The sequence below is a fragment of the Physeter macrocephalus genome, chromosome 4 (genome assembly GCF_002837175.3).
Source record: "Physeter macrocephalus isolate SW-GA chromosome 4, ASM283717v5, whole genome shotgun sequence".
In the NCBI taxonomy this organism is placed as follows: domain Eukaryota; kingdom Metazoa; phylum Chordata; class Mammalia; order Artiodactyla; family Physeteridae; genus Physeter; species Physeter macrocephalus.
In genome coordinates, this window is record NC_041217.1 from 94774934 (window position 1) to 94786098 (window position 11165).

Below are 11165 nucleotides of genomic sequence, written 5' to 3' on the forward strand. Positions count from 1 at the left end.
TGAACAACTTTCCATACATCAGCCACCTTAAATGAATCCTTTCTGGAATAAAGTAAGGTATAAATAAATACAATCATGCCTTATATTGCCCAGTAAGATTTTAGAACCACTTTATCTTCAGCCACTTTCTTTCTTCCTTTAATTTCTACCGTTTCTTTCTTTGTTAAACAAATTACTTAAAAAGTTGTTAAGATGTGCTCGTACAATCTGGTCTCAATAACTCTAGAAAGTTATTATACAGTGAAAAAAAGATGGGAAAATTCTGTTTTCTGTAATGAATATATGCTTTCTTTTATCACTAATTACACAAAATGATTTTTTTTTAAAAGGCACACATGGATGTTGCTAAAGAAATCTAGAATTTATCTGTTCTTATATTGAAAGCTATTATTTTCAAATTGCCAGATGGGTAGTATCATTTAAATATTCCCTATTATTCAGAAGTTAATTAAACTAGAGACAGTGAATCCAGGAAAGAGTTTTAGTTTTGGTATATACAGTTTGGATTTCTTTAGGCACTTTCTGTGGCTAAATTATTATCTTATGTGCCTATTTGATATAACGCACCTGTATACGTTATACAACGAGATATAAGCTATGATCTTTGTTCTCAAGTGGGTCGTGATTCATCTGCGTTTACCCAGGAAAACTTAAATAATACTGGAAGATGTAAATAACAATTCATGACAGTAGTGGAAGAGAGAAACTATAAAATTATATTGCTGACAAGAATTTGATTATTTTATTTAAGCCAACACTTTTTCTCCAATTAAGTAGTAGAAGCTATCTCAAATAGCTACTAGGTATTAATTACAATTGGGGTACATGTAAGAGAGAAGGTCACTTCAGGCTCTGCTGGTCAGGGAATACTATGGAACAGATGGAATTTGAGCTATGTTTTAAAACGACACATCTCAATTGTTTTATTTTTGTTTTGTTTCTTTTGTTTAAATCATGGTCCAAATACAAAATGATAATATTTGTGTAGCTCTTCAGAATAAATGGAGGAAGCTGCTCATGGCTGGCGAGATCTAACTTTGGGGCCCTAGCTACCCTGCATAAAGCAGAGGAGATCATTCTTCTCTGCTTGTCTATGCCCCATTTGCAGTTCTGTGAAGTCCTGCAATCGACTAATGTTCTGTGTCCTTGGGCAGTCATTTAAATTTTCTTTGCTCTTTTTCTTATCTGTAAAACAGGAATAAAAATAGTGCCTATGTCATAAATTGTGGTAAAGATTAAATGAATTCATATGCATAAGTTCTTAGAAGAGTGCCTGACCACAGAGTAAGCCCATTGTAAATGTATTATTACAGATATTGTTACTATAGATGATATTTGATAAGGGGAAGAGAAAGAACATTCCTTGCTAAAGAAAAATGAATCGTGAGCAAAAGCAGGGAGGAGAAAAACAAATATTTGCTATAACTTGTTCTTGGGCGACACCGAAATAACTTTCATTTTCCTCTGGTGTATCTTTTCCCTCTTTTTTTCCTTCCAGTTTTATTGAGATATAATTGATATACAGCACTGTAAAAGTTTAAAGTGTATAAGTGACATAATGATTTGACTTTCTCACGTCATGAAATGATTACAATAAGTTTAGTGAACAGTCATCATCTCATATAGATACAAAGTAAAAGGAAAAGAAAAAGAATTGTTTTCCTTGTGATGAGAACTCTTCGGATTTACTCTCTTAACAACTTTCATACGTAGAGTAGGGCAGTGTTAATTATATTTATCATTGTTCCTTCTCTTTTCTTCCTAACCTACTTCACCTGGGTATACCAGCCAACTCTGTTTCCTTGTCCTCCTATCTAACTGCTGTGGATTGAGATTGGAGGGATAGGAGAGAACAGTAAAGAACTTTGCATTGAGAAAAAGGAGGCCATCAGCTATGACCTTTATTAGCTTCCTATTTATCCTTACCCTAAATCTGAATCTGTCCTCCCTCCAGTCTTAGAAAATGACTTGTAAGATGAGGTTCTCTTCCTGTTCAAGTCTAATGCCATCTAAATGGGTTTTCTTTCAAACTTCTTCTCTCCATTCCTCTGGGACCTTACTCCTGTCAGTTATTCTTTCTTCTTTATGTTCAGTCTATATTAATATCCTTTTGTCCTCTCAAGGGTCAAATACAGTTGACCCTTGAACAACTTGAGTTTGAACTGCACAGATCCACTTATATTTGGTTTTTTTTCCCATAGTAAATACTACAGTACTACTTGATTCGAGGTTGGTTGAATCCACGGTTATGGAGGAATCACGGATATGGAGGGCTGACTATAGGTTATACTCAGATTTTTGACTTTGTGAAGGGTCGGCACCCCTAACCCCTGCATTCTTCAAGGATCAAGTGTATTGTCCATTCTGAAAACTCTCCTTTTTTAAACCTCTTTTCCCCATAGTTATTATTCTGTTTCTCTCTCCTTTTTCCAAAGCTTTTTGAAAAAGCAGTATACTTCTCTTGTCCCCCCATGTCCCCTTATGTCTCAAGACTCCTACAAGCTGACTTCCATTTCTCTGAAATACTTCTCTGTTTATTGAACAATTATTTAGTAGCTGAGAACTCCAGAGGATAGTTTTGAATTCTTGTCTGTTTTACTTCTTTTGACATAGTTGGCTATTCCTTGAAAGCGACTTTCAAGACATGGCTCTCTATTGGTTTTATTCCTGCTTTTCCATTTTTCTCAGTCCCCTTTATAAGCTCCTTATTTTTCCATTCCTACTTTAAATGTTAGTGTTTTTGTTTTCTTTTTAAGATTTTGTTCTTGCATTTATTTCCATATGCTACTTTGAGCCTCTACTCTTCTACTTTTTGACTAGGTAATATGTTAAATAGTTTGAAACTCAAAGATACTAAAAGGTATATACATCAAAAGATTTCTATCCCAGTTCCTCCTTTTGGAGGCAATCATTACTAATTTCTTATGTATCCTTCCATAAATACCCAAAAGTAATTTTAGCTGTTAGTTTTTACTTTCTTCCCTATATACAAAACCCACCAATGTAAAACTAAGAACGAATTTTGAGTTTTACCTTCATTTTCACGAATGGAGAAGATTAGGGCTGAGATTATATGAAAACTGTCTAATCAATCATTGGATAATATATAGTATACATTTAAAATCATTTGTTAAATAGTGCTGCTTGTTTCTTAAATTTTCCTTTTCTGACCCTGACTAGCTTTGATGTTCCTATAGCACATATAATGTCTAACCCTGCTAGACATTATGCTCCATAGGGCAGAGGTCATGTGTGTCTCATTCACACTGTTGCCCAGCATCATGCATAGAGCTTGGCTTGGAGGTCGTACACAGAAATAGTTTTCAAATGAGTGGATGAATGAATACATAAATAAGTGGTTAAGATAAAAATTATGTAGTACCAGTCTATTTCTGCTTTAGCTATCTCCTCCTTTTTTTAAACATTCTTTTTAAAGAGGATCAACCTTTGATTATATTGAGGTGTTAATGTGTGTTTTTCTTTAAGGAGGATGTTTTAAAAAAATAATCTTGTTTCAATTAGATAATGAAATATTTCTTGGGTTAGGGTAAGTGATAAATACGGAGTGATCATGATAAAAGTCTTGAGAGAGTGGGTTTTCTGTTGTTAAGTCATTTATAAAATATTGGATAGGATTACTGCCACCATTAACCTAGTAACGTGACTCCTTGATTTTTAAGAAATATTAGAAGTTCAGAAAAGAACATTGTTTCCTTCAGTTTTCAGTAATCATATGTGTGTTCTCTTACATATGTGAATATAAATGTTCCGAGCTGTTTTTTGTTTGTTTGTTTTGTTTTGTTTTCTGGCTGCATTGGGTCTTTGTTGCTGCATGCGGGCTTTCTCTACTTGCGGCGAGCGGGGGCTACTCTTGGTTGCAGTGTGCGGGCTTCTCATTGCGGTGGCTTCTCGTTGTGGAGCACAGTCTCTAGGCGCGCTGGCTTCAGTAGCTGTGGCACATGGACTCAGTAGTTGTGGCTTGCAGGCTCTAGAGCACAGGCTCAGTAGTTGTGGCACATGGGCTTAGTTGCTCCACAGCATGTGGGATCTTCCCTGACCAGGGATCGAACCTGTGTCCCCTGCATTGGCAGGTGGATTCTTAACCACTGCACCACCAGGGAAGTCCCCTCTACAACTGTTAAGTTTATTTGGCTTACAGAATTAAAGTAAGATGTATAGAAATGAAGGATTAAGAAAAAATATGTGGTACAAGTGAAAATAAAACATTTTCATCTATGAAAACATCATTGTCACTGGGAACTTCTGGAGCATTATCTCTAAGAAGATATTCAGAGAAAAGGAAAGAATCTTTTTTCACATATGAGGAACAGATTCTAGTTAAGTATTAGGAAATAATTACCATAGTTGGAACTATAGCCTTTATCTTCAAATGCTTAATCATTTGTTCATTTACTCATTTGCTTGACAAATATTACTGAGTAGCAGATACTCTTCCATTACAGCAATCCTTATAACTTTTGACTTATGATATAATCCTTATGAGAACAATAAACTTCTCAGCATGTAAGAAATAGTATTATTTATCTGTGCATCCACTTTTACTATATTTGAGTTATATTCAATATATTACTCCACAGGAAATCAGTTATAAGATTCATGATCTTGCATAATAGGTTGTAACCACTACCCCATGACCACTAGCATACTCTTACTTACATGCTGCCATTCCAGTTAAGGTCAGCCTCCTGGGTTTGTACTTTAGAGTTGAACTTCTGGGGATTCGTTCACAAAACAGTTTGTATGGAGACTTCTTATATATTTAGAATTCTTTTCTTGCTCCTGCAACTCTGCCTTTTTTAGCAGGAACTACGAAATACAGTTTTAAATTAGTCTTTCCTGCAATTATGCAGGAATGTTTGATGGTTCTGTAAACAACTAAATCTTAATTTTCTACTGTTTCTCACTGAAATTATCTTTTTTTGTTAGTCAAGGTCCCATAGATTTCCCAAGGAAAATTTAATCAAACCCAACTACCATGTATGTGTATAATTTTTGTTTAATACATTTATTCTGCAGTACTGTGTTTCTGAAGTCAGGCTCATGAATACATGTTCTCTATTCATCCTACAATGTTCGGCCTGGTCTATTAGACCCAAATTTAGAGGTTAATTTAAAATGCAAAGAGCCTGAGGTGTTAGGAGGTCTACCTCCTCTTGGGATATTAAGATAGCCCCAAAGACAGGGTTTAATTGCAACATGATACAGAGGGCTAGCTCATTGAAGAGTTGTAGTCAATGATCTCTGTTTGGATAGTTGCCAAGATTTGCACAGGCCCCAGACAAAGACTGTTTTGTGTGTGAGAGAGGGGTGTGTGTGTGTGTGTGTGTGTGTGTGTTGAAATGGTCACCTGTGTCTCATTTTTATATTGGACTTAAATCTATAGGAGGAGTTTTATGGAAGAAAATTGATTCTCGCTGATAGAGAAGAAGTGGAACAGGAAGCAAATAATATTTTAAAGGATGCTGATATCAGTGATGTCGCATTCCTTGTAGTTGGTGATCCATTTGGGTAAGTCAAAGGAGATATTCTGAGTTTTAATTTATTTACTTTTTTAATCATTAAGAATTCTTTTATTACATTTAAAACTTTATCTTCCAGGTCCTGATAGGGGACTGTTTACCTAGACTCTGTCTAAAATTTTGTAGTTTAAACTTTCATTATCTTTGAGATTAATGAAGAAAATTTATTTGGGAAGGATGTCATGTATCACTTAACATTGATTATCAAGTGTCAACTCTAAAGTTTATATCGTTGCTTCAGCTATTTTTTTAGAAAGTCACTTAGGGCATCAAATAACCTAAACTAGTATCTCATTATTAAATAAGTATATTACATTATCAAGAGTTGTACCTGCCATTTATTTTGCAGGTAAGTGCAAGTATCTTCTGCTTGCTTTGTCCTAGGCTTTTTTTTTCCCTTTTAAATCATCTACTATTTAGCAATACTGTTGTCACTTTACTTGCCTTGAATTTATCATTTATCAAGCCTCAGACTTCAATTTCTTATATCCATTGGGAGCTTTGTTCTTCCCCATTACTAAAAAGATGGGCTTACACTTCTCTAGTCAAGCGTCATCAATCTCTAATGTCAAGCCAAACAGAACAGTTCTTTTTCTCCAGCTGGTGACCCAGGATTTATGTCACAGGTTTAAGGAACATAAGGACAATTAAATCACTGTGAGCCCACCACCACGGATATTTTTCAAAACAATGGAGATACATGTGCATGTGTCTATCAAAAAGAAAGTAATTTATATCAATATGAGGTGCCAGAGATTATGTATCATTATTGTACTTAGTTGCAAATGGTATCTAGTCACTGATGAAGTCCAGTAAACCAATGCTACTTGAAGTGAGATTTGCAGGCTATTGCCAGCCCACAAACCTACCAGTCCATGATGAGATAACTACAGAAATTGAAAATAAGCATTTATAAACTTTTATAGCAATTTTACAAAATAATTTTACCTCTGCTGAAACTAATAATAAAAATTTGGAGCTTGTATTTTGTATTATTTTATATTTTATTTTTCTAATAGTTAATTTTTTTTGCATTTTACAAAACTAATGTTCCATGACAATTTAGAACTTAAAAAATATTGGCCTTTCACACAGTTTGAGAAGCACTGCTGTTGACTTTTGTTTTACCAAGTTTTTCATATCCTTTCATTCCTTTCCTCTGTGGCAGCCACTATTCTTACCTAATCCAAGCTCTCATTATACTAATTTAATATAGTAGCCGTTTACCTGGTCCAGGTGTAGATTCTTAACTCATTACCTATGCTGTGATCAAATTCATGTTTGTAGATCCACAATTTTAAAATCTCACCCAGGCTCAAAATTAGACTATTATTAGCTCCATCATTGGCCAGACATGAAAAATACTGTCTAGCCTGCTCTTCTGCTGGTGTCCTGCCAGTCTTGTACTGAAACCCACACTCACACCAACCAGTTTGCCCTTCCCTGATCATCATGCTTTCTCACCATCACACATTTGTTCAAACTGTTTTCCTCATCTGTAATGCCCTTTGCCCTATTTCTGACTATCAGAAACCACCTCATTTTTCAAAGCCCAACTCAAACATCACATTCTCTGTGATATAGTTCCTAATTAACCCAACCAGAAGTTATATCTCTTCCTAACTGCTGACATATTATTCATATTAGTTTTCATATATTACTTCACAAAGTATTTTTTAATTTGTATATTTGCTCTTTAGATTTGTAGGCTGTCCTTCATATTTTTATCTCCCTAGCTTCCTTCACAATACTTGGCTTATAGTAGACATCAATTAAATATTAATTGAAAGAATTGTTAATATTTTGCCCGAGGTCATGACAAAGGAGGACCAGGTGTGTTTGGACTGACATCCATTCAGCAAATATCTTTTGAGCACCTATCTCATCACAGGCATTCCTATGTGCTGTATATATATATATTAGATGATAACTCATGGGGTTTACAGTTTAGTAAGGGAGACTGACGTTAGTTGAAGAAAAAATAATAAATTAAAAAAATCAATAAATCTGTAAAGGAAAAAAAAATAGAGACAGGAACAGACTTATTTATGCAGGGTCATATGGAAAATCCTTCATGTGGAGGTGATATTCAAGCAGGTATCTAAAAAGTAAAAGGAAAAGCAGAAGGGAAGAACATTCTAAGCAGAGGGAACAGCAAGAATGTATTCAAGGAACTGAAAGGCCAGAGTGGTTGGAGCTCAGTGAGTGAAGGAGAAAGGGACCTGAGAAGGAGTTAAATAGATAGGTGGGATCCAGACATGTAAGGCTTTGGAAGGAGTAGGGGTTTTGTTTGAAGTACAGTGGTAAACTTTTAGAGGATTATAAGCAAATAATCACAATCTCATTGACATTCTTAAAAGATCACTCTAAATGCTTGGGTGAATGGGTTTTAGGGAGGCAAGGGTGTCTCTGGTAGAAGAGAGAAAAAGACAAACGGAAAAATTTAGAAGAAAAAATGCTCGGATGTATATAGTAGATGAGGAAAAGGAAAGAAGTAAGTCTTCAAGGATTCTGGCTTTAGTAACTGAGTAGTTGATGATGCCATTTTTTGAAATGATGAAAACCAGCAGGAAAAGGGGCTGGGAGAAACAAGAATTGGTTCTGGAGATGTTTTAAGTTTTGGATGTCATATAGACAATTTGTTATCTGCTACTGGAGCTCAAGGGGGATTTATCCTGGTTATATGACTTTTGAAGTCATCAGTATCTAGATGGTATTTAAAACCTGAGTAGTGGATGGAATCACATTAGGCAGGAACAAGAACAAGAACAGAAGACCTAGGATGATCAATCCCTAGGAAACTGGCATTTCATGGTCTCAAGAGCAGAGGAGGAGGAAAACCTATAGAGTGTGCTGTCACAGAAGCCAAGAAAAGATAATGTTTTAGAAAAGAAAGAGTGGTCAGCTTTGATGTACTGCTGAAAGGTTAAGTAGAAGATGAGGATAGAAAAGTGTGTGTAAACTTAAAGGCTTTATTTTATGGAGGAGTTGGTGCTTGAGCAAGGTCTGGTTTAATAGTTGAAGATTGTGGGGTAAGATTGTGGGGTAGGATGGGGGGGTTGGGGTGGAAGGAGGGGTGGGAGGGAAACTTCAGTGTAAATGAAAAAACTGAGGCCCAGAGAAAGTGCTGTGATGCTGCTCAGAATCCTTCAGTGATTTCGTGGCCTTAAATCTTTTAACAGTTTATCTACTTCTTCCTTTGGCTACTCTTCTTTTTGACTATGGTAGAGCCAAATTGTATAACTTTGCCATTTTGTAAATGTTTTGCAGTATTCGTTCTCCATGTCTTTGCTTGCGCTTTTTCCTTAAACGGACTGTTCTTCCTAGTTTCTATTTAGTGAAATAGTAGATTCTTTAAGACCCAGCTTAGATGCCACCTCTTCTGTGAATCCTCCCTTATTTTATTCAGGAGTAAGTGCTTTTTTTTTTTTTAATCTTCTAGCCAGTTAATTTTCCCTATGTCAGTGACTAATCATATATAACCTTGTATTTGGATTTATGTAATATTTACTGTAACTGTAGTCATTTTTCATTTATCCGCTGGATTATACTGTTGGGATATAGTAGCTGGAGACAGGTGGTAAGGAATGTGTAAATTTTAATTGGGCCTTGAAGAATTAGAATTTGAATTAATTAAGTGGATAAACCAGGAAGGGAATACAGAATGCAACAAGGCACTGAAATTCTTCCATGTATATATATGACCAAAAAAATATACTTTGTGTAATTTTAAGCCCCTTTCTACTTATTTGAATAAAAATTTCAAAAAGAAGGGAAAATTGTTTACTCAATCTTAAATTCTTTTTTCTAATTTTTAAAAATTTTCTAATATTTTAAAATTCTAATATTTTAAAAATATTTAAAAATTTATTATTTTAACCATTTTTGAGTGTACAGTTCAGTGGCATTAAGACCATTCACATTGTTGTGCATCCATCAGCACCATCTATCTCCAGCAATCTTAAATTCATGGAGAAGGTAATTGAAAGTAAGTTAATTCAGTTGGTGTAGTTCTCATCTTTTCCCTGTTATCTAGGTTATTAAAAGGAATGTGGAAGTTAATCACATAAATAATGTAAATGACTCTAAAAATATACTGCATCAGTAGATCTGACTCAGTCATGTGAGAGATGACAGTCTTAAGCTTTCTGTCCCCATAAAGAGCAGTTGAACAGGGTCATCATTAAACAGATTCTTTCTGGACTTGCCTGGTGGCGCAGTGGTTAAGAATCTGCCTGCCAATGCAGGGATCACGGGTTCGATCCCTGGTCCGGGAAGATCCCACATGTTGCGGAGCAGCTAAACCCATGCACCACAACTGCTGAGCCCGCGTGCTGCAACTACTGAAACCCGTGTGCCTAGAGCCCGTGCTCCGCAACAAGAGAAGCCACTGCAACGAGAGCCCACACACTGCAGCAAAGAGTAGCCCCCACTCACTGCAACTAGAGAAAGCCCATGCAACAACAAAGACCCAACACAGCTGAAAATAAATAAATTAAAAAACAAAAAACAAATTCTTTCTAAAGATGGTTCTGTTTTTATTCCATTCGCTATTTTAATATGCTCTGTAATATGTTCATGGTACACGCACACACATACACACACACAAATATACCTTTATTCACCTGTCTCCTTTGTGCCTTAATGTGGATCATTTAATTGCTTCCATTCTGCAAATTAATGTTATTATAAAATAAAATTTAAAATAAACATACTAAGCCATATACATTCAAATTGTCACCTTTATGAACTTCATTTTATTGATTCCATTGATCACAACATTCTTGAATCTCCTCTTTTGAAATTGCCTTCAGAGCAATTCCAAGTATATTATTAAGAAACATTTACTATTTCTGGGCATGTGGCTCTATCTAGAACCATATGTGTGTGTATATAAGTATATATATGATTTTAGATAGAGCCACATGCCCAGAAATAGTAATAAATTCGTCTTTACACACAGCAGTGCACACGCACGCACACACTTTCCCAGTCACTACAGTGAAACATTTTCATGAGCCATGGACCTGGAGGAGTGCCTAGTATAAGGGTGTTAAGCCCATGGTTCGTACAGTTCTTTTTTTTTTTTAAATGAAGCAATATAATCTAGGTAATTGTGATGATAAAATACCAATTTTATCCCAGTTTTTCATAGCAGAAATCTGAAAGGCTAATTTAATCACATATCAGTTTCACAAAATCAGATCACTTTGCCAGGTCATTAAATCTTCATAGTACACCAACCACATCTGGTCGTTTTAAATGAACTTGTGATAAAAAGAATAATTTTAAACCAGTTTTTCTTTCTGCTCATCTATTTAAATAACTCACCAAGTAACTAATTCAGTTTTCCCTTAGCTTAGTGTTAAATAGTAAAATTCTGTTGAAAGTGATATTAAAAACTTAGAACTGGCATTTATATTATTTTTTAAAAGCTTACTTTAAATCAAATTAATGATTATTTTTATAGTAGTTTGTATTTTATGTGTGTGATTTAAAACAGACTTCCCTGGTGGGTATTCTTTAATCTGTTTCTGACTGCCTCATGGGGTGAAAGCCCTTGATCTTCCTACTTGGTATGCATTGACCAGTTGACAGGTTCTGCTTGTTTGTATGTAGTTTCTC

General features: G+C 35.2%; 1 protein-coding gene across 2 annotated transcripts in view; it reads left to right on the forward strand.

The window, feature by feature from the left end:
• The window catches only part of DPH5 (diphthamide biosynthesis 5), a 35533-nt gene that overhangs the window by 2393 nt on the left and 21975 nt on the right, over window positions 1–11165 (forward strand). For both annotated transcript variants that reach the window (XM_028489067.2, XM_007115161.4), the window contains one exon: window positions 5405–5529. In XM_028489067.2, coding sequence (XP_028344868.1) covers window positions 5405–5529 — 125 coding nt within the window. The remainder of the gene's footprint in view (window positions 1–5404; window positions 5530–11165) is intronic.